Source organism: Tympanuchus pallidicinctus, unplaced genomic scaffold (assembly GCF_026119805.1).
Source record: "Tympanuchus pallidicinctus isolate F22 unplaced genomic scaffold, pur_lepc_1.0 scaffold16, whole genome shotgun sequence".
NCBI lineage: Eukaryota > Metazoa > Chordata > Aves > Galliformes > Phasianidae > Tympanuchus > Tympanuchus pallidicinctus.
The window spans coordinates 2,862,021-2,886,439 of record NW_026294679.1 but is presented as its reverse complement, the minus strand read 5'-3'; the positions used below and the strand labels follow the sequence as shown (position 1 = coordinate 2,886,439).

The 24,419-nt window shown below is 41.2% G+C and overlaps 1 protein-coding gene across 2 annotated transcripts in view; it reads right to left on the bottom strand.

Moving 5' to 3' along the window:
• The window catches only part of ADAM12 (ADAM metallopeptidase domain 12), a 167,678-nt gene that overhangs the window by 12,234 nt on the left and 131,025 nt on the right, over positions 1-24,419 (bottom strand). For both annotated transcript variants that reach the window (XM_052676845.1, XM_052676847.1), the window contains exons 12-17: positions 16,470-16,647; positions 11,548-11,637; positions 10,801-10,996; positions 3,785-3,893; positions 3,479-3,677; positions 826-903 (exon numbers count right to left, since the gene is read on the bottom strand). In XM_052676845.1, coding sequence (XP_052532805.1) covers positions 826-903; positions 3,479-3,677; positions 3,785-3,893; positions 10,801-10,996; positions 11,548-11,637; positions 16,470-16,647 — 850 coding nt within the window. The remainder of the gene's footprint in view (positions 1-825; positions 904-3,478; positions 3,678-3,784; positions 3,894-10,800; positions 10,997-11,547; positions 11,638-16,469; positions 16,648-24,419) is intronic.

The window sequence follows — 24,419 nt, the reverse complement described above, 5'->3', positions numbered from 1 at the left end:
GCAGTTTTATGAATTCAAAATGATAAATTACAGAAAATTGAAATCCCCTCACAGGAGAGGACAGAGAATTGTCAGAGCTTTTTGCAGAAACAAACAGATCATTAGAAAATCAAGGTTAATAAGGCATATCTTGACATGATTAGCATTTTCATAACATAAAACTAGCTTTCAGAAGACTTTGCTCTTCCTGGTTGATTTTTCATTCTGTGTCACCATACCATTCAACTCATCAGTATGTTTTTACTTCAGTACTTTTGAAAATACTTTCTTTCAAATATCTTAATTCAAATGCATATTTTAGCTTTGCTGGGCCCACACAGAAACTGTCTTTTTTGAAATGTTAATGGAAACTCTTCATGAAGGAAGGTTAGACAAAATTTCTTTGAAGATGACAAAATTCCTTTTTATCACAGACTGTTAATTAAGAGCAAGATAATTGCTAACTGATAAATATTCCTTTGTTAAATAAAAATAATTTCACTTCTATTAGTTCATATAAGGGACACTGAAAATTGAAATACATAAGAAAAAAGCACTGCAATGACTTTGACTGATGTATTATTACACCCTGGAGACTTTCAAGGCAAGGCTGGATAAGGCCTGGGCATCCTGATCTAGCTGTGGGTGTCTCTGTTCATTGCAGGGGAGCTGGACTAGATGACCTTTAAATGTCCCTTCCAACTTCTATGATTCTATTCTACAGTTACAAAGAATCATAGATCTCAAAGGCATTACATAAAATCACTTCTTGTCCAGTGTTCATTGACTCTAAAAAAATACAAAACAAAACAACAACAACAAAAAGGATTCCTATAAAATGCTTACTCCACGTCCATGGCACTTTGTTGCACACTTATGCACACCAAAAACACTTGTATTCTGGCACCGGCGATTAAGGCAAATCTGCAAAATAAGGAAAGGGGAATTTTAATAGGAGCAGAACTGCTAGTGATCATCATAGAAACCTTAAGGCTGGAAAAGACCACTAGGATCCTCAAATCAAACCCCAGCCCACCTCACCATGCCCACGTCCCTCAGTATCACATCTACACAGCTCTGAAGCATCTCCAGAAATGGTGTCCCCACCACTCCATGGCTAAAGCCAAACCATTCTTTCTGAGAAGAAATTTTTCCTAATATCTGGCCTAAACTGTGCACTGCGTCCCTCTCCAGCACTATCTATCTGTTCATCTGCCGATGGCTGTTTTAGCACTTACAAAGGTCTCCCAACACACGTGCTGTACCGACAGCATTCCACTGATGAAAAGGTAAAGATATCAACCTTAGATATTTTCTTCTCTATAAGCCCTTCTAGACCACCTGGGTCAAAATCTCTGAAATTTGTATATTACTCTTGGTTAGCACCTTGGCCAATACTGAGTTTTGACATCATAGCTCACGTTTGGTTTTCTTTCAACATCAATTAAAAACTTCCAGCATTTTGCCTTTTTTTTTTCAGGAGTACGAATGTGAATGCATTAAGTTAGGATTTGATTCAGGTCCCCTTTTAAAATTGCATATCTCTGTTTATACCAATGGCACGGTACTCATATATACTAGAGCAGAATGTGGACCCAGAACTGCCTGAATATCTCACCTGGCCTCATTGATACATATGGGCTCATTATTGTTCTTCAGCAGAACCGAGACTTTTCTGACAGTTTTCCCAAGCTAAACAAACTTTGGTGTCAAATATAAAACAGCCATACATAAAACGTAATAACAACCTTCTAGGAAATGGAAGTAAACAAACAGTGCGTGTAAAGTATTCAGATGCACAGTTTTTTGTTTTCCAATCTGGAAAATGTTACTCTGTCAATACAGATGAAAACTGGGGCACAGCAAGATTAGCATCACCAAACAACACCATTGAGCAGTCAGATGACTGATGAGGATGTCAGTAATGAGAAGTTATCCTACTCAAAACTGCAAACAAAGAAGAAATTAGGACTAGAATGACTGTTACTGTCCTATATCGACTAAAAGTAAAAGATTAAAATAAAATAAAAATCACTTCACAATTTTGTTCCTCTTTAACTGCAGCTCAGTTCAGTAGTACTAAAAGTCAGTCAAAAGAATTAGCATTAAGCAGGGGAAAGTGTTGAAGGAGACGACAGGGATGCTTAATCAGGGCACTTATCCCCTGAGGAGAAGGAAAAATGGAAAAGAAATTAGAGTGAATTGGCATCAACATGCAGGCATGTAGAGAATATGGTCTGATTACAGCGGTATTCACCATTCAAGTATTCAGAGTGCAGCAGCACACAGAATTCTGATCACATTAAAATGGCTGCATTGCAAATGGTGTATCTTCAGCTTAGAGAACTCAAGAATATTTAAATTCATATTCTTAATCCATAATACAAGTGCTCTAATGTCCTCAGAGTAAAACATACAATTTCATAAGTATTAGCGTGTGCGTTCTATGGTGTGTATGTGTATGATTAGATAGATTAGAAAGATTAACTACTCATTAGTAAAACATAATGGGGTGCTTTCCCAGCATTGAATTTTCCTTGAAAAAAAGTTCTGTAACAGACTGACTTAGAAATGTTGTGTAAGTGTTGTTTTCCTGCAGTGGAACTAGAGTTGCATGAGGGATGTGCTCTCAAAGCAATGTGATGCTCCAACGTTACTCAGAAGCATTCAGAAATTCAGTGGCTTGTTTGAATCCACGACAGATTATTAAAGTGCTTTTTCTCCTCTTCGCCACTGGGGGTAAAGAAACATTCTCCATTTCAGTGGCCACTGGACTCTTTTCCATTTCTCTCCCTGTTAAGAGTCTGTCTCCCACCTTTCATTCAACCACAGAATGGTTTAGGCTGGTTCTCTGTTCTTTCTCTCTACAAGTAAATCCTGTGAATGTGCCATATTGAAATTTGGCCTGTGTTCACACCAGGTAACTCACAGAGTTTGCCGAATATGATTGCAAAAATCAGTTTTGAAGGCTGAATGTTAATATGGATTAATATTTTTAAAATAGAGCGTACAGAAACAGATTTTCATCCAAAAAGGGGTGGGAGGCTAATCAGCAGAGTTAAAGTCTAAAGTGACATCAAAGAAAATTCTGCAATGCCACAAACATTAAGAAAGTTAGCATCACTGGTAGAAAAAAAAATATGAAAATAATAGCTTAATTGCAATACTTCCAAGGTGAATACCATGAGCTCCTCAGAATTTCATAATGTATTTTGCAAGGAACCTCTAACCTGACTGGACAGATACTCAGGACTGTCCTAAAGAAAAAGGGCTATGAACGTAAGCAACTTGCAATGCATCTGTAAATCCAGAAGAGCAGTCTGAAGAAGAGCGTAAGCACCTAACACAGTGAGACAGGAGAAACAATAAGAGCCCGCCAGTTCTCTTGTGAAGAATTAAAACGAAGATCCAAAGCAAACCCCAACCAATTTAGTACAGAATAGTTTGTGTCGTGAGGGCAGTGATGTTCTTCTTGTCCAAGAGTATTTCAGGTCCTTACTTTTCCATCTTCACACTTGGTTCCTGACAGCACGAGACCAGGGTCAGGCATGTCATCCCCTAGATACACGTGGGTGCCACGACACAGGATCTTGCCACCTTCCTGAAGTGGGATATTGGTTTCTATGGAAACAGCATTGGTACCAATTACAGGTCGATTGGCTCCTCCTTGACACTGAATTTTTCCACATTTAGCATCTCTGAAGGAAACAGACAAAACCAAATATGAGTTAAATAACTGTAGATGGCACGAAACCATTCCCACCACCATCACAGCAGTTCCTGTGCTGGCAAGGAGAGGCCCTACCTGGGCTCACACTTGGCGAAGGAGCTCTTGGAGTCTTTGCCACAGTTGCCATATGGATCGCCTGCAGAATTGACTCTCTCAAAGCAGATCCCAGGAGCGGGTTTGGCACCTGAAACAAAACCTAATCAGAACTTTCATCTCATACGAGGTGTCTTTAATAATTTTCTTTGAGCTCCACCGACGTTTTAGGGGAAGGCGGGACGTGATGTGCATGCCGATGAAGAGCAGCAGAGCCCTTGTGCTGGATCAGCATGCTAATGGAAGGGCCCAGACACGCGTCTTTTCCACAGTTCTCTGTCTCCCTTGGCAGTGCTGAGCAGCAGACAATGCAGGACTCGCTCTCTTTCCGAGTTTCTAGATGATGGCCCTCTAGTGAATCCTCCTAGGACACGAAAACTTTCAGCAAATGCCAAATCTAATGAAGAAAGACACAGGCCAGCTGGTAAGTGAACTCCCTCTGTTTTACAGGAGTCCATGTGATTCAAGCAACGGCCCAGGAGCTGAAGCCAATGGAAATAGTTGTCAAGAAAAGCCTTTTTAACCGCAGCTCAGAACAAGACATCAGAAAAAAAAATCTGGTTGCTAACAAGAGTGCTATATGGGCTGTATGGCCATAAAACCACGACACTTGACATGCCAGCTCAAGCTGACGTGCTGGGAGGAGGAAGGAATCCATGCCTGAGAGGAAAGACTGACCTGAAGGGAGGATCCTTTATGCCACGGTGGTGGAACTAGGAATCTGAGAAGACAGGCAGCATCTGGTTCTTATCTACTGCAGCCTTTTGCAATGGAGACATATCCAAGCAGCAAAGGAACTTCCCTAATGGGAATAGTACTGGAAATGTTTGTGCAGACAGATTACTCATCCCTACATTTCAGAAGTCAAAAGGTGCCTATTAGAACACGTATTCTAATCTCTTAAGCAGAGATTCTCCCGTCCATCGTTTTTTGTGTGTTTGGCTTTGTTTTCCCCAGATTATCACCAACTACGGGAAATCTTCTTGGGTAGCATTCATACACGTATCTGATGTCTAAGAGGTGGGGGATCTATGTTCATGCTTTGACTGTGCAATGTTTAATTAGCCCCTACATTAGAATTTCATTCCTTTATTTTTAACGTGAACGGTAGCTTCTATTTCCAGCAAATAATTGCTGTTCTTTGATAGATAAAAGGCCCTTTACTACCCCATATTTTCTATCCATGAAATAATTCATAGCACAATTGGGTCATTGCCAACAATTGCCAACATTTCATCTACTCCAATGCACAGGCTTCTTCTGAGGAGACAAAGTGGCAAGGATGTACATACATTAGCTAAAAATCTTAGCATTTATCTGCTGGATACATTTTGTACTTTTGATAGATCAGCCAAACTGAAACAGGAACACGAAGCAAATTCTGTGATAGCCTAAAGGCTGAGAGTTTGCCATTTTCACGGTGTTCCTCAATCTTTAACAGAGGCAGAATTAATGTTCCATTTTTCAGATGATCTGAACCACTTGCATGTGTGTATGCCTGTAACTGGGAAGGCAATATATAACCCATATAAAGTGTCCTGAAGATTTCATTATAAACATTCAAAGAAGAAGGAGGCTTAAAAAAAAGGGGGTCCAATTCCTGAAGAACATACAAATATGATTGTAAAACTCCCAGTTAGTGTGGCTCTTTTCACTGATAACTTGGAGATTAAAGCCTCAATTAATTATCTGCATTTCACAGTCAGAAGCTTGACTAATAGTCCATACTGCCAAGCAGCAATCTAATGCTATTAGGGACAAAAAATTAAAACGTGGAGAGGCTTAAGATGGCACCCTTTTTTCAGTCTGAGATTTGTACACATTGAAACTGGAAAACCCCAAAAGGAGGGCAAAGAAGGAACAGAATGTGAGCTGCTGGTTCCCTGGAGAGAAGGACAAGAGCCTGAAATTCCTTGGAAGATTATTATCAAGCTTGCTGAGTTCAGAATTTTTCTCAAATCTGGAACTGTTAAAGGGACTCACCCAGGATTCTTTCACTTCTTTTCATTAGACCACAAGCAGCAATCAAAAAATCAACAAACTCATCCAGACAAGGCACTGCGCAAAAAGCAACAGTGAAATTTACATTTTCAGCATATAGATCCCCCTTCATCTTTCCAGACCAGGCACATTAACTATTCAGATGATGCAAACATTAACATATGCATACACTACTCCAGTTTCAGAATGCAAAGGGAAGGAAGTAAAGAAAAACATACTGTAAGTGAAAGCCCAAGTAAAGCACCTTGCTTTTTTCTCCAATATCTGCAATGATTGACCTCCTTCAGACCCACCTCACCTCACCAAAGGAGTAAACCACCCATCTACCATGAGTGCTACAGGTCTTCTTTTTCCTGCTGCCAAAAGCAAAACACATGCCTCACATCCTGCTTTTTGACCAATAAAATACTTACTAAAAATGGCTGAAATATTGAGATTTTAAAGTATTTGCCTTCTCTTTCACCTGCTGAAAGATTTTATTTTTTGACTTACAAGTCAAGGATGTTACATGTGATGGAACGCAGCCCACAGGAAGAACACATCTGCAGCATCCTTACAGGGATCAGCCAGCAAGCTTTAACTCCAACCAATATTACTTGACAAGGAAATGGGCTTCATGGAGCACAAGGAAATGCTCCCCTGCCAGGCTAAGAGCAGTCTGGTTATGAAACACCTGGTACCCAACAATCAGCTGGGGCCTGGAAACAGAAGTCTAGCGTCAATTCAATTTCATCTCTATCAAACCAAAACACATGGTAGATTGGGATTCAGATGGCTGTTCCTTCTCCTGACTGATTTCTCACAATATTTGGACGTTTTTATAAATGAAAACACAGACTCTAAGAAATGGAACAGATGGAGCGACCAAGTTAAAAGGAGATTTTCAGAGGATGCTTAAGGATGAAAATTGTAATGTCGTGTTTCTGGAGGAAACCTATTTATCATGATTGCAGCACATAAACTGCAGCAGAAAGTCCTGTCTTTCTCTATTTCACTGCCTCTATGGGCAAAGATAAGATGGTTTGTGAAAGATCTCCAGTGGATATTAAGTGCCTTGAACTTGATGAGCAGAGTTTATTTCACTTTGCAGTTGATAATTACAATATCGTCACATGGTAATTAAGGTTCTGCTGGCCTTTGCACACAGCCTTATTTGGGGGATTAAATCAGCCATTCGAAACTGCAGCAGGTCAGAGCTCAGCACCTCAGCTGTCATCCTGGAGACATTTTTTTTCCCTCCAAATGTGTGTATTGAGGAGTGCACTCTTTCCACCATCAGCTTTCATAAACGGAGATGTTCTGCTCTCTTGGAAGCGGTGCAGAAATGCTGTGTCATTTCAGATCACTGCAGGACCTGCTGCAAGGAGCCAACATCATCTCCCAGAAGAGAAGAGAGAAATTCCTGCGGTGCTGATTGCAAGAATGCAGAAACACCATTTACCAGGCTGTAAGTGAAAATTGAGATGTAGACTCGGGTGCCAACAATGTCTTATTAAAAAACAAATTATATGGTGCGTGTAGGTGAGGAGGGAAAGAAAACCTCACTCAGATGAGAGTTTTGTTACTCACAAGCACCGTGACCAACTGTATAAATAAATATAAGCATAAAAACACAGCTCTGTGTGTCATGCGGTTTGCACCTGGATTCAATATCTCATTAAGTCTGTTTTACTGCACCAGTGACGCAAAGCAAACTTCCTCAAGCCCCCCTTGGCCTTTCTCTTCATCTTGGTGATCCCTGCTGTTAAATCTGTGAAGAGTGAGATGGGGCTGAGCCGGTATTTTTGCATTTAAGGAAGATGCGAGCTCTCACTAGCTCTGAGAACAATGATTTATTCCTTTCCCATCCCTACAAGCAAGTAAAGGCGTTGCCATAAGTCTATGATGATCCAAACAGTTTGATTTCACAGGTTATACTAAAACACCATAAAATCTGAATCTCGTTAGGCAAATTTGCATTCTTGCAAAAAACCAGCCACAGGCTGGTCAGTTAAGTGGGATGGGGAACCCATCTGTTCTGCTTATAGGGCTGTACTTGGAAAAAATGCATCATTGACAGGGCTTTGTCATAAATATTGACAACAAAATTAAGATTGTTTCCGCCTAAACAAATGGCCATGTCTACACAACAAATTTAAACATGTCCTAATTATTAAGTCGATGTCTGCGCCATTGGCTGCCCCAAATCATTGCTTTTTTTGCCTTGTGTGAAAAAGCAGGAAAACACACTGTCAAAGCTGTCCTTGTTTTTCCTCAAGAATCATTTTCTTGTCCATGGAGAAAACGCCAAGAGTTTAACGCTGATAATCTCCTACTGCTTGATAATCGATAATTTCTCTCTCTTAAATAGCTTCATCTGCATTGCTATTTGCTCCCCCAGAATGCCAGTGGACTACTAGGCATTACAGAAATGCATTCCTGTTGATGCACTGCTCAGTTGCTGCTACCAACAGGTCAGATCAGTGCAATGCCAACATTTTGAATGGGAAACAGGAAAGGTTACAAGTTTTTAGGGTTCTCTGAGCTCTCTGGCCTATTGCAGATAGGGAACATCAAGAAGTATTCCTCCGTTTGAACTGAAATTATCTGCTGAAAGTAACAAAGAAACCTGATGAAATGCAAGTACTCCACTCTGGAAACAGATCCCTGCTGCTCAGTCTAACGTGCAAGCTCCAACCAAGCTCAGTATTTTTCTTTGGTGCTAAAAATATTAAGGTTGACATGTATCATTGGGCATCTGTAAGCCTATGAATAAAGAAAGATAAATAAGAGAACACACTGATAAGGAATTCAATGTGCCGAATATGGTTTTAAGAAAAGTTATTGTATTTTGTCCTGCATGGCTTTCTCCTGCTGAGAAGAAGAAAAGCAGAATTAATGTAAAGGAATTAGAGTGTATTTTCTCTTTATGGTATAAAATTTTCATTTAAGAACATACAACTGCTCTTTCATCCAACCTCCAACACACATGGTTGTTAAAAACAAATTTAAAGCAATTATAGGAATCTAGTAAAAGGTTCAAATAGAACTTTTTCATACAATGCCCAAAGACAACATCTCAGTCTGTCAAGTCTCTTCTTCAGCAAGCGAGCTGGAAGGAAACACTTTTCTTATCTGACCCTTCAGGCAGATGAGATTTGGAATCTCTGTTTTCCAGCCACATGGCCCATGCAGCCCATCTCCCCCTCTTCTCACTCTTTATCAGCTAGTCCATGTTCCAGCTAGCCAGTGTGAGCAGGTGGGGATATCCACAGATATTCAGAACACAGGCCTTGTTTTTCCACGCATAATCTAGTTTGCTTGAAGTTGGAAGGTTTACTGACATGACGTCTAATTCATACCTGCACCACTGAGGTCAGAAATAAGACTTTTAGTTTAGGTTCTGGCATTCTGGTTAAAGTCTGTTGTGACCATTTGAGCTCTGCTCGTAATAAAGTTATTTTTCTCATAAGGAGACCCCCACAGCCGTGTCTGCTGAGGCTCCAGGCACAGCAGTGCCTGCTCAGTTGTCCAGAGAAGAAAGACAAGAAAGATGTGGGGGAGCTCGGGGGTGCTGGAAGACGTGCTTTGTTCGGAAACAGACCTAGCAAGGGAGCTGCAGTAATTCAGCTTCTGACCTTTAGCTGGATTTTTCTCAGCGGCTGAAATTACTAACAGTACAACTGAAGAACTTTCCATGGCATGGGAAAGTGGTTCACAAGGAGGGTTTTGCTTTATAGAAGAGAAAACGTCTCTGTATCCAGGGGATTACAAATCCCAGCATGACTCAGGCTGGAGGCTATAACTGTACATGCCTGTATCAGCTCTTATTACCTCTATGACATGAGAGGGATTTGGAGGAGTGCATCAGAGATGCAGTTTACTCCACGTAGGCAGTTTAGTTATGAGCAGGAACTCTTGCTAGCATGCTTGTAATGGGTACAAGAGTGCATTGTATCTCTCCTGCTTTCCTTATCCATGGCATTATCTCCCAAGATGCTATAACAGCCTTTTACAAGTTTGCAAATTGTCTGAGTTCTTACACAGATAGCAGATAAATCCTTAGTGGACTTCTGATGGGGGCTCTGACCGAGGGAAACATCTGTGTGTCATTAATTAGACTGACACTTGAGTTTTGAAATAGAGCAAAAGGCAGTGTGATACTAAATTGAAAGAGGTTAAAGGAGCAGAAAACGTTAACATAAAAGAATCTAGCACTAAATAGCACTCCTCTTTAGGGAAGTTCAAAGAGCTTCTTCCATTTGAGAGACGGGCTCAGTGAGAAGCTGAAGATGTGACTTGTCCCCAGCGAGGCAGCAGCAAAGTGCAGAGTTAATATTGGTGTGTCAGGACAGAACAAGGAGGTGAACAGCTTTCCTGGTTACCTGCTCAGGATAACCCAAGGGCTCACTGAATGAGATTTGTGCAAAAAGTGAGTGAAATCCCATGGGAAATAAGACCTCCTGCTTCAGAGCATCCTCTGCTAAGAGAACTGTTGGGGGGTAGGTTTATAGGGTGATATCCATAGACTGTGTGCACTCAGTGCTACAAGAATCTTATGTTAATGTTAAGTGCTGAACTCTATTTTAGGAGGTCAACAGACACGTATGTTCTACGGATGGAGCAATTCAGAGCACAGGTAGAAGCTTACGTACTGGTCTGAGAAGGGATGTGGCTTCCATCTGTGTCAGGAGCATTAAGCCGTTTAGAAGGTGAGACAAGGGCATGTCAAAGTCAGTACTGAATTATTTGCCTCAGCTCACCTGGCCATGCATGCCGGTGCTGCAGAATGAACCTATTTACTGCTGCTTTCTACCTCCTGCTGCAAAGAATGAACACGACTGCAAATCAAGGGGAAAATGAATCACAAACTGATTCCCTCATTGTTCGGTTCTCTGTTTCAGAGAAGAATAGGCGCAGATTGGTTCTGTATCAAATTCCCCCAAATCCATCCCTAATCACACACAACTTTTCCTCGAGTCTGCCTGAGGAACAGCACTCCTGGTGCTCAGACTCACCCTGGCCCCAGAGGGTGATGCACTGCTGCTCGTGGGTCTGGCAGATGCCGTTGTAGCAGTAGCCATCCACCCCGTGGCACGCATGCCCATCGTGCAGGTACACATTAGCTGGGCAGTGAGGGCTGGCTCCGGTGCAGAACTCTGGCAGGTCGCAGGAATTGCTCGACTCTCTGCAAGAAATCCCCGCTGGTTTTAACTGCAAAACAAAGATAACCTTGGCTGCTGTCATGTCAATTAATAGGAGCCACGTGGTGGTGTAAGCCACGTAGCCATTGGCTCTGCATCAACTGAATGCAGTGGATGGCATAAAGATTACTGGCCCGGTTGCCCAAAGAAGCTGTGTGCCCCATCCCTGGAGGCGCCCAAGGCCAGGTTGGAATGAGATACTTAAGGTCACTTCCAATGTAAGCCATTCTGTGATTCCCCATCCATACACTGGACCTCCCCAGTACCCAACTCATGGGGGCCAACACCCATGTAAGTGTGAAAAACATTCAAGTATAGAAGTTCATGAAAAAGAAGTAGCCACAAGTAGCACAGGCCTCCTTAGAGAAGTCAGTTGCTCTGCCTCTTCAATAACTGTAAGAGTTTTGTTTTTTTGTTTTTTAAACTGCTCACAAGAAATGCAAATGTCTTAATGGTTAATGGCATAATTTGTTGGTTCTGCACCCTTGCTTACTAGTCTGCAGTTAGGAAGATTATGATATTTTGCCTGCCCCACACCAGTGACCATTTCCATCAGCTCACCTTGCAGTCTTCGCAGCAAAGTCCATGTGCACACACTGCTCCTGGCCTCAAAGTGCAGGTGGTTGCATTGCAGCACCGGTTTGTACATTCCTGGATGGGAATAAATTGAAAGCAGACAACTTTCAGTTGCAATGAGCTGTAAATCAAGAGAGGCTGCTTATCTCTGAGAGGTGCTATAGCCCTGCCAAGAAAAGTTAGCCCTGAATTCATGAATTATGCATAAAATTCTATAACCTGATCCAAGCAGCCTTGTCTGTCCTCAGATCCTACAACTGCAGTAATTGTAGTAAAACCAGAGAAGCCATTGAGGAAGGCTGGTTTATCCTAGCAATGAATCTAGTCTCAAATATCACAAACGACACAAGTATGCTGCTACCAATTCCCACACAATAATATGGCATTTTATTTCCAGGAAACCAGTGGAATTAATTCATTGCCTTCAGTGGGGTTCACCCTAGCTGAGGATCCCAAGCTGCAGTTACTGAGCATCACCACTGCAGCTCTCTGCTCTGTGCTATTTGCTCAGCTCATTTCTTGTCTTGTGTGGAAGCTGATGTCTGCCACAAAGAAAGACAATGACACCACTCCATGTAATCTTCTCTTGGGGTATTCCACTAACAGAGCTTAGAGAAAAATACGAATTCCATTATTACTTTTACATCCCAATTTCGTAGTTATGGATTAGACAGTTGTACGTGGGCTTTTACGAACCTTATTCTCAGTAGAACAACGTAATAAGAAGTTTCAGAAAATAACGGAGCTGCTTTTCCAAGCTGATACTCTCAAGCTGCAAGTTACATCAGCTGTGCTGGAATCTCAGCTCTCTAACAAAAATAGCAGCAGATGAAATTGCTCTTCAGTTGCATTAAGACGATTTGACTTCACAAGGGATCACTAACAATGCAGGGAACGCAAGAAAAATAAATGGGTGAGAATGATGCTCACAGCTCAAGTATTTTCTTGACTTTTGTAAAGCCTTCTAACTGGAAGACAGGTCTACTGCTGTACTCCCAAATAACCAGTGAAATAATTCTCAGCCTTTCCCTGTTTTCTGCCTGAATATACAAAGATATCTGCGCTGCTCTGAAGCAGCGGAACAACTTCCTGCACCTATTTTTGATCATGCTGGAAGGCAGCAGGCAACACAAATACTTCTGTGCAGCTGCTGTATTTAAGAAGGAATGTTCCTCTGCACAGAAGCACATCTTATAAATTCATCTCAAAGGCAATCTGAGAAAAGCAGAGTGGAGCAAAGCAATGTCAACCCAATTAAAGTGCTTCTGAAAGAGTCAGCTCCTGCACCCCATCATCAGGCCATCCACAGAGCAGCCCAAGAAAAGCAATTGGCATTCCACAGACAGCGTGGGATAAAGACACAGTTTCTTTGAACGATGTTACTGCAGCCTTTCAGATTTCCAATTGCTCTCTCACTTATTACTCATTGCAGGGGATGAGCTTGGTAAATAGTTTTTGTGCCTAGGCTATTAAATTGTCAGGGATGGTTTTAACATAAACAGGCGAGCAAACAGAAAGGGTTCAGGAGGTTTTTGGAGGCTGGAAGAGAAATGGCCACCATCTGAAAGTATTGCTCTCAAGTAGTGCATTATTATCAGTCACTGTTAGTAGCAGCAGTAGTGAGGGGAGGTGGGTTTCTTGGTGTAGGTCTCCTGGGCTCATCAGAGCACCTCAACCAGGCAAAACCAGCAACTATTCTAGCATCCTCTGCAGTGGCTTTGGACAGGATATCTTGGTTTCACCCCCACTTTTCTAAGGACACAAAGCAGACCACCTTAAGCCAGACGTTGTCATCCCCTGACAACAGCCAGCAGAAAATGCTTACAGACAACAATATAAACACAGATGTGTGATATGTGTGATACCTCCCCCATCTCCTGGTTGGATCCCCACACATTTTTAGCACCTGAAACATTTGCTGGAAAGGAACTCACAAGTAGGTGACTGGGTCCCAGGAGCAGCTCCTCCTGCTTGTTTGCAACCTGCCATTTGCTAACTTCATTTGCACAGCTGTTGCCAGAGGCAATTGCTCTCTATTCTCTCCTTCCAATTCACTCATGATTTTATCAGCTTCTGTCAAATATTGTTTTATTTTCTATCTTTCCAGGCAGAGCGCCTCCAAAAATTTGAACATCTTTGTTGCTTTTTCTTTCAGTCTTTTCATTCTGCTTTATCCTTCTTGAAAGCAGGGAAAGGTAGGAAAAACTGTACACACAGTTTCAGTCACAACATGCTGCAGATTTATAGCAGCCTACCAGTGGTTTGTTTTGTTTTCCTATTTCTTCCCTAGTAATTTCTAACAGCCTATTTACCCTTCAGACTGCTCGTGAGCACTGAGCTGACATTTTCATGAGACTATTTATTGCAATAAGAAGTCTTGTTCCTCCATGGTCAGAGTCAGTTCAGAGTCCATCATCCTATATGTGATGTTTGGATTACGCATCACTCTGCACTGACTCCCATTTGTCACCATAATGCCCAGTCAAGCTGTCTCAGAAGGTTCTCCTGCAGTTCTTCACAGACAGCTCTCAGCTCTACCATCCTTGCTAATATCATCAGCGAGTTCAAGACCATTCCTCTTCCCAAGCTGTTTATCAATATGCTGCATTGTGTTGTTTTCCAGAACACATCTCATGGACACATCACTGTAGATCTCCTTCAACTGCTGAAATTGATTATTTATATGTGCCCAATACTTCCTTTCTTTTAACCCATTTTTGTCCAAATCCTACAGATGCTTAGTCTTCCAATGAGGCCTTGGTCTAAAGCCCCTTTGAAGTCCCAACAGGCAGTAATCCCTTCTCACCCACTCCTTAAGTTATTCAGAGCACTGTGATAAGATTGTAAGGCAGGACACCTGGCACAAAAGCTCTGTTGACTCTTCCCTGGCATGTCACAGCTATTCAGACAGCAGCTCTTTATTACATTTGCCAGTAATTTGCTTGGAACTGACTTCTCATTTATTGATTTGAGGTTTTCTGATGTCCCTTGCAGCTTATTATAAAATTAGCCACATTTGTCACCTTTCATTTCTCAGGGGCCAAGGATATAGGTATATATAAAGATAGATAGATACAAATATTTGCCTTCCTCTATCTTTGCATTTATCTCTATCTTTACATTAATCATCCTTCCAGAGACACTGAGCACACTGGACGTTATTGGTAATATAATCCAAAGGTAGGTTTGCAACATCATCTCTTAGTCAAGACTCTTGGCCTGGTGATGGGCATGCTAACACCCATTATACTCAACAAGATGACTGTTGAATATAATCAGTTGCATCAGCACCTGATGCACGAGGCCACAGTGTGGGTAGAGGCGATCAGTCAATCCCTATGGCATTTCCAGGGCTGTCCAAAGGCTGGGAGGTGTGCTCTGATCATGGTTCTCTGCCCTTATGAGTGCACTGCTGTCCTGCTGGGGAATCTCAACACAGGGCTGATGTTTTGCCTGGGGAATATAGCAAAGCTATCGTTTGCTTGGCAAGTAATACACTTCAGCACCTCACCAAAATCGTGAGGGTAGAACATTCTTTGGGAAATATCCTTACCCACAACCTATATCTACGTATTCAGATGCACTTAATTCTGAACAATGAGAAAACAGCTACCATATGTCATTGTACAGCTTTCCACACCATAACATACTGCACCACTGTTGACAAAACTCAGCTGATACAAATGACTGGATAGTGAATTATTAAACGCTCTGGTGGTTTTTCGGCACAACTCAATTTATAGCAGTAAAATCCAAATTAATTTAATTGGGCTCAAGGTGCAGTTTTCCAATATAACTAAGAAAGAAAATCACAGAAAGAAGAGGCAAATCAAGTCAGTGCTTGCTGACATTAACTGACTTTGACTTGGAAAGGTATCGCTATCATTCAAAACTGAAAATGAGAAAGATAACTGGGTTAGAAAGACATTTGCAAGCTGCTTGCACTCTATTGACTTTAAACTAGAAGATAAGCCTGTTTCCTCCAACCTTGTTACCCTGAAGAATGAGTGAACTGTCAGGAAATCCTTATGGCTTGTGTAAATCCAATACACTGTATAGACAGGATACAGCAATATCTCGCTGTTTTAACTGCCCCAATCTATTTTGTCTGCAGAGCAATATTTATCACAGGAAACAAATCCCTCATCTACTGATGTACTTAACTCAGATAATCTGGGAAAAGTTCAATACAGCCAATGAATATGGGAAGCCAAAGGGATATGAATGCGTGCTTATATGTTATTTGACCTCCAGATTTTGCCTATCTCCTCCTGATCTGAGCAGTTGTCAGACACACTCACTAAACTAAATAAGATAATCTTTGAAGTAGTAGCAATTTTTCTGGGAGACAGTAAAGGCTATTTTGTTACTGGGGTAATTGGCTAGCAGCAAAGAAAAATCTCACAGCAGAAGAAGGAACAGTATTGTACCTAAAACCTGAAGCTGACTTCAACAGAAGAACACCTAAGCAATGTTAATTAAGTGGCTTTGCACTTACAGAAGCAAAACTTCTATTAATGTTCAGTGTCCTGAGAAATCTAAGCAACGTTAACAAATTTATTTTGGATTTATCTTATACTAGCTAGTACGTAATGGCATTTCTGTTGTTAGGAACATGACAGTTGGCCACGGCTGGTCTGCTGGACACACCATAAAGACTTTGTTCCCCAATAGCAAATGGAGCATATGCTTAAATTAATGCCCTGCCTGACCTTCAGCAAGAAGAAGACAAGCAGAAACTCCCTGCATTGCTGAGGATTAAGCTGATAGATAAGATAGAAAGCAGAGAAGGGGAAGTTCTGCTTCACACCAAATGGTCTTAAACACATCAAACCAACTCTGGAACTTCTCCACTGTTAAAACCCTGCAGACAAGGGATGAGTAGTAATTCTCAGGCACCGTCTTACATCAGGCTCCCCACAGTCGCACTCCTCTCCATCTTCCACGTAGCCATTCCCACACTTCTGTCCACCAAAGGACTCCTTGACTTCAGGCAAGTTAAACAGACACATCCCCACTCCTTTCTCCAGGCTGTTTTCCAGGTCCTTTCTACTGCAACTGCTGAACACCATGGGAAATGGATAGCTGGAAGAAAAATACATGAAAAGAATTATAAAAAAGAAGTACTATCAGATGAAAACATCTCTTCTCAAGCCAGTGACCTTTCAGCACACCTGTGCACAAATAAGACGGTGGCATTCAAATTTTTAACACTTTCACACCACACTGAGACATAGCATTGCACTGCACGACAACAGCAATTTCTGACTGTAAGGAAGTGACTGATAAGGACTGGGAGCTTTCATACTTGGGATTCCTTCTCCCACTTCTGCACATGTAGTTACAGAGCAAATTCTGATCAAGACCCTAGAGGAATGCTGGGTTTGCAAAGGGGATTCTAGCATTCGGAGGACTGCAAAACATCCTAAGCTTTCTCAGAGAATTTCACATCAGATGGTGTATTCACTCATCTCTCTTGGCAGCATGGCAAACTTCCTGTGCTTTTTCAGGAAAAAAAAAAAGAGAGAGGAAAAACAATGTTATTTGATAAGAATCTGCTTCTGTAATTCAAAGTCCAGCTTAGAAACCATGTCATTAAAGCAAATGCAGTTCTTATTTTAAATCTGGGTGACTCTAAAGACTACTGAAAATACTCATGTTTTGAATTTCCACTGCTGGGAGCAGAGTTTGGCCCTGCTGTCCAGGCACACAGAGCCTGCGATTTATTTTGCACCATTTGCAAAATGATTCAGCGTAGTACAAATGCCTCCAAATATTCTGCATTGTTCTGCTAGAGAACTTTACTCCATTCTCATTCATGAATGTTTGCAGTTAGACTCAAGGAAACAAGACAAGTAGCACCTGGGTCCAGCCATCAATATCATATCCTAAAGAAATCTGCCATGCCCTGTCTGTACTGAGCTGTGCACACAATTACATCGAATCTGGATCACCACCAAGAAGAAAAACAGCTTTCAAGTTGCCTTATCTCCCCTAAGACCCGAGACCTTCCTCACTGCTGCTCCAGAGCCAAGCAGTAATTTAACATTACAGCAGCACAGGGAGACAACCTGCTAATGACTGGACTTTATTCACTAAATGCTTTGTATCAATCATGTATTATTAAGGACAGGGCATAAGCCTTGCCAACAAGCCAGATAACAGATGGAAGTTCTGCACTGCTGAACTTCAGACTTCAATGAATCAACTGTTATTTCTAATATTCCGAAATGAAATGCTTGCTTCGTGGATGGTAATGCTGATAGCTATTAAAAAGGGATAATTCCTGTTACAAAAAGAAATGCTAGACAATTTCAGGTGCGATATAGCTTCCGATGCCTGGGATTAAGGACAAATAAGCTCCAGAATAGCACAAGGTAAGAAGCAGGCTGCTAGCTGCAGCTCCAGCCCCAAGGGGAAGTGAGAAGGTACGAAGATGAGCGGAACTTTCTACCCACCTTTTCTATACTGCACAATTGGAGGTGATCTCAGCTGGACACCAAGACCTCCTCCCCCACTGTTAGTTCTTTTGGAAAAAAAGCACTCAGTTCTGCATGCATCACGTAGATGGATGCGCACTATCAAACACCAACAAAAACTCAGGAACCACCAACATGCCTAAGCGATTAATCCTGAACAAAGCATACAAGTGCTTGATCAGACATGATCCTCATATCAAAGTGCAAACAAATGAACACTGCATCACCCAGACAACTTCCTTTACCTCAGCAGCACAGATTTACTTTGATATCCAGAGATGAACGCGGGGAGACATACAGACCTTAGACTTTCTGAAGTCAATTCAGGAATACAAATAACGCGTTTTGCCCTGTGCCAGATGTCTGAGCCACATGCAGTGCACGAGAACAGCTTGCCGGTCAAAACTATCAATATTTTAGGGCTGCTCCTTTGCATCCATGAATGCTCAGGGTCATTTGCATGAATGTGAGATGTGCCTGTCCATCAGGAGGAGAACAGAATCCCTACTCTTAACCAGAGGTGAAATAATGTCATTGTTAATGAATGAGGTTTCTGTTTCCCCTCAAAGGAACTTCAAGCTGTTTCCTATTTTGAACTAAGAGATCCATTCATCTTCTGGCTTTTCCTGCTCTTGACACTGATTTCCTCAGCTGACATCAGTGCAGCACATGTTATTTGATGAAATTTTCTGAATATCTTTCCTTTACTGAGTAAGCTCAAAATAAAAACGTAAAAACAGAGGGGAATGAAACAAGTGGAAACAGTCAGTGAAGGGAAAATATAGTGCAAGACAAGATACCACATCAACTGATTCCAGTTAGTGTTTCACTGGAAATATAACTGGTATTTAATACCATGATATTATGACACACAATTATTCTTTTTTTTTTTTTTGACAAAATAATCCCATGTACCAGCCACAGCATTTGATCAGTGTGATTTTAACCTACATTTTATTTGCCTTTGCAATTCTTAAGCTGGTTCATCAGAAGCCTGCAAATTCTGGCAGATGGGAAGGGTTATCAGATGTTGGTTAGCATTCAGCATGCCATTTAAATGAATCTAGAGCTTATGAAAAATGATGAATAATCACATGAAGGATACTCATCCTCTAAAAAGTGCAGCTCAACCCTGTGAATGAGCTTCAGACCTCATCTGGAAGGACTGCCTTTGGGTGGGAAAAGGCAGTGGAGCATCCAAAGCAAAGTCAGTCCTTCACCTGTCTCTGTGATTTCAGTGACAGAATGTAAATATCCTTGTTTGGCCATACGTGATACTCCATGCATTACTTCTTTTGGAACAGCTCTCAGACACCAATTTGTACTGGCCACTGAAAGACCTTCCAGATGTTAAAAAAAATAAAAATCATTAGCAATCACTAAATGCCAGCATCACTCACAACACTTCCTATTACAGACCTATATTACTGCTCTGAACAGAACTTAAATAGCAATTTAGTCCGACTATTCCTACTCTGGCATCCTGAATAGCCCACACACTGGCTACATCATTTGAATCTGTACATCTAACACAAAATGGATCATTTTGTTCTGGCTGTGGATACAACTCTGCAGAACTCAGATTGTGCCTGGCACTATTTCAGTCTTTTCAGTAGATTTACAGTAAGAAAAATCATTATAGAGCCTTTCTACCCCTCTTGAACCTGCAGCATTCCTCAGTGTCTCCTCAGTGCTTAAAAGATGTATGTAATATCAAGCAGTGTCTGTCCCAGTTCCCAGCAAAAACAGCCCTGACTGCTCCTGCAAATGAGAGATTCACAGTAGTAAAATGATGGCTGGTAATTGATTCCTTTATAAACAGAGTCTGGTCTTGTCCCACTCATTTATATTTTGAGCACTCAAGCCATTCAAATGCCAGTTTCCTCTATCTAATTCTGCATTTAGCCTGTATTAGATGGCTCCTTTCATTAACAAAGTGAAGCAACATCATCACGGGAAGCGTCAAGTCCCTTTTAAGAAGAGGATTCTTTGTACTAGCACTACATTGCTCAGCACAGTTTCTTTTTTTGCATGAACTCTAAAAGTTCATCTCCATCATCTCCTTTTCAGAGGCATTCCCCCTCCTAATGGACTGAAGAACAAGAGAGTACAAGCACAGAAAAAGACAGAATCACTGCCCCAGAAAATTGCAGTTTTCAGAGATAAGACAGCCAAAGCATTCAGGAGGAAGGCAGTGGCTGCTGATTGATGCATGGTAGCACAGTAGGTCAGCTACAGCCCTAGCACAGGTCCTGCTGAGGAGCAGTGTTTGCCATTGCTGTCAATGTCATTCCAATCTCTAGCTTGAACAGGAATGGCACTGGCTCAGGCTGCAGGAGATCCCTGCTCCAAGCAAAAAATCCCACCACAGGATTGCAGAAAAACCTCGGGAAAGCCATCAGAAGTGGAACTCCCTTTTGCTCTCCCAAACTTCTACATGTCCACCTACACCTACTGGTGCCTGAACATTTAGCACCTCGGGTCTGCCTCCTCCATGTTCCTCTACCATCAAACAAAAGATTTCCTTTGAGACATGTTTCGCTGTTTCTCAAGAGCCACTGAAGCAGCAACTCCATCAATACTTCTGGCAATTCTCTGTGTATGGCACAGCTCACCATGTCTTGGAAATGAACATCATGATTACTATGAATATTGTTATCCTATCCAATCTCAGATGCTTTTCTTATTCAAGAATAGTAGGGTATTTATAAAGTAACTGACTTGTTCTCTCCAAAATGTTGGTATATATATACACACACATACATTATACAAATGCATACAGTATATATCTATTTATAGGGTTCATTTATTCCAGTTCATATCACAATCTGATTATTCAGCATTATAGCAACGTTTATACAAAGCCTTTTACGTAAGGCCCTGAAGTGTTTTACAATTATTCACTCAATTAAAATGCACAACAGCCCCAAAGAGCTCTATTAAGTACCACAGGGCCTTCTTCCCTGAAGTAATACGATAATTGGAGATTATATTAATTTTAAAAGGGCATTTTGATTTTCCTGTGCATGCCTCTTGAAATCACTGTTGACTCACTAATTTCCAAAGGTGCAGAAAATGGGATCTGGATTTGTCCAAAATGCTAGAAAAATAACCTGAGAGGCACTACGTGGAACAGCTCAGGCACCAGCAATGTTTTTGTGAGCATGAAGGTCCTCAAAGACCCCAGCTCTCAGCCAGAAATTTCACTAGTCAAGCATCTGAATTTCCAACACTTTTCATGATAACTCTGTGTCTTAACTGAACACCTCTGCGTCTCCCATCAGCCTGAGAACTCCTTGGGATACACAGCTGCAATGACCTTGTTTTTTCTCTTAAGCAAGGGTCCACACCAACAGCAATGTTCAGTCGAGTAGGGAGAGGCTTTCACCTTCCTACTGAACACAAACCTCTGGGTGGAACAGAAGACAAAGAAAAGGATATGTATTTTTTATTTGTCAGAATAGCCTATGTGTAATCTTTTCTTGGAAGAAAAGATTAGGGTGTTAATGCTGCACTCCAAATTGCATTTTAATTTTATCCGGTGAATTATTAATGTAAAAAGTTGCCAATGGTAACAGGAGTTCGCTCTTTAGAACGTGTTTTAAGCAAACCATAGAATCAGAGAACTGCAGGATGTCTTGGGTAGCCTTATATGTTTTTACTTATTCTCTTTAGTCTGCAAAACTGTCAATTTTTGGCTGCAGAGTGGCTCCCTTTCAGCTGGAGAGGAGGAGAGCAACTCAGGTCCTACTTCTGGAGGTAGAAGATGAAACTTTGAGCTCCCTCTTTCATACTCCACAGAATAAGAACCAACATGTCAGTTTCCTATTGCAAATCCCAGCCTTACCTGTGAGCCTAAACCCAACTTTTTAACCTTAAAATATGGAGATATTTTTGCTTCTGTTAATTCATGTACAAGTGATTTTTTGTACTGACACACTGTCAGCGGCAGAGAGGGTAAAACAAAAGGCAGAAACTCAAGCAGGGAAGGCAGAAACTCAAGAGAAATCCATGGTTCCAGGCCCACTGAGGTGTTGATTTCAAGGAGCCATGACAATTTGCCAGCCTCCTCTATCTCCCAATCTAATTGACATAATTGTACCTCACATAAAGGCATCCTCCTCAGTTTTAACCCAGACATAATTATTACTCTCCATCTCTTGAAAACAACTTTTCAGGTCTCCTAAGAGATATGAGCCTAGTAGAACAAAACGGAATTTGCTATTAGATGACATTTTTAGACACTTCAGCTGTTCTGTGCAGTGTCTTACGTTAATGAATTAGTAATCATAGAGAACCTCACAGAACAAGGTACTGAGCAAGAGAGAAATCCCATTTCCTTTGATATTGAAATAGGTTTTCAAATGCTATAGATCTCTCAATGTATAAAGTTCTGTCATTACCCATTATTTCATACCCCTCACATTTCAGCAGCAATTGTTTAAAATTAGGCAAGCGCCATAAAATGGAGGTCGTTATTTAAATAGATTTAAATCTATTATTTAAATAATGGCTTTGTTTGTAAGTACTTTTGAGGGAGAAAGACAGAGTTTTAAAGTAGATCTCACAAGCATATTGTAGTAAAAGGAGATCCTAAAGGTAGCTGCAGATTCCCTCCTCGAAAAAAATCTTGCAAAAAGCAATTTTGTTTTAATCTACATAAAGTATTGAAGTAGGAAGTTTGCTTCAAAAGCAATTAGATGTGTGGCAACTCATGCTTCTTTTTTCCAGCCTATTTTTCACTATATAGCTTCTTTTTTCTAGTTTTAATCCCTAAAGCATCAATAAAGTAGAGCACAGAATTGGGCCATGTAGTTATACATGACATCAAAGCTCTTGCTGTCTGAGTTCATGGTCAGTGATTTAAAAGCAAGCCTGGATCTCCCCCACAGCTTTTGTCATGTTCATTCTACGCTAGTTTTTACACTTCCAATAAATAACCATGAACGTCACACCAGTGATTAAATTAATTGATATGTAGTGGCAATTGCCTGTTGTGCTACAATGAAATTGCCTTGGTTATTGAAATAAAGTCTTTCCAAATAAATGTTTAAACTTCACTCACGAATGCTTTCGGCTCACTGTCATTTAGCCTTGGGAATAATGCAGATTTCCAGACTTCGTTCAAGCAATATTACTTCAGGTGCCCAGACAGGATTGTCACAGTCTCAGCTGAGATTTGACCTCTCCCATTAAACTGAAGGTGAAAATTTAACTCCCTGAAATACTTGGAAAGGCAGATTTATAGTACTGAATGTTGGACTTCAGGGCAGGAGGCAGTGATGAAACAAATGGCTGAATGGTCCAGAAAAAAAAATAATAAAAAAAATACTTTCTGCAAAGGAACAACACTTAATGGTTTTATACAGTATACACTGTCATGGCCTGATATTTCTGCAGCCACAAAACTGCCAAATAAAACATTATTAGCAGTTACTTTTACTTTGATGAATGTACAGTCAGAGAAGTTTTTTCTCGCTGATAGGCCTGTTGTGACTTTCATTCCTGTTCTGGGGTGAAGCAACACCGAACCGATTTATCAACCTTGACAGTACTCTGACGATACGGCGGAGTTATCTGCATTGCAAAGGCTCTATGGGAATTGAACTCAGACAACTCTTCTTCCTGTTGGAAACCAGACAGCCAAGGAAAGTAGCTATAATCAGTCTGAATTTGCCTCTGGCTCATCTTTTGCTCTGTTTCCTTTTAGACCGCTACCTCATTAATAAAAATTTGCTGGATTGCTGAGAGTTCAGGTTTCACAATCTACCGCTTAGAATTTGAGGTTAATCCAATGCAACAAATAACACAGGGAGGGATAAAAAGGCCAGGTCAGGTCTGGTCCCAGGCTAAAGGAAATCAGGGCAGCAGGCATCCCGTGCCTCCAACCTCTGCCAGCCCTGAAAGAAACCAGAGGCAAGAAGCACCACCAGCATTCCCTACATTTGCAGCAGAAAACTCAGCATCCTCAGCATGTAATAAGCAAATAAACGGTCCATCTCACTGCTCAAAATACCTTGCTGGAGGTCACCTTCCCATCAATTTTTTGTTAGATAAAAGACACTGTTTGACCCTGCTTGAAATACTAAGGACAGCATTGTGTCCTGGTGACATTTCATGTATTCCCAACGTGATTTTATAATCAGGTTTCGTTGTAGGCAGTTATATTCTGATTTTTGTCCTTTGAAAAAACCCTGGAATTGCTTTTTCAAATAGGTCAAGAGCAGCTGACAAAAAAAATATATATATTTAAGTCTGACATTGGGAACAGGGGTTTCAGAGGATCCCTTCATAAAGCATATGTTCAGGTGAAAGAGCAGAACAAAATCATTTTTCAAAAAGCAAGCCAAACCAAACCAAAGGAAGCAGCAAACCAAA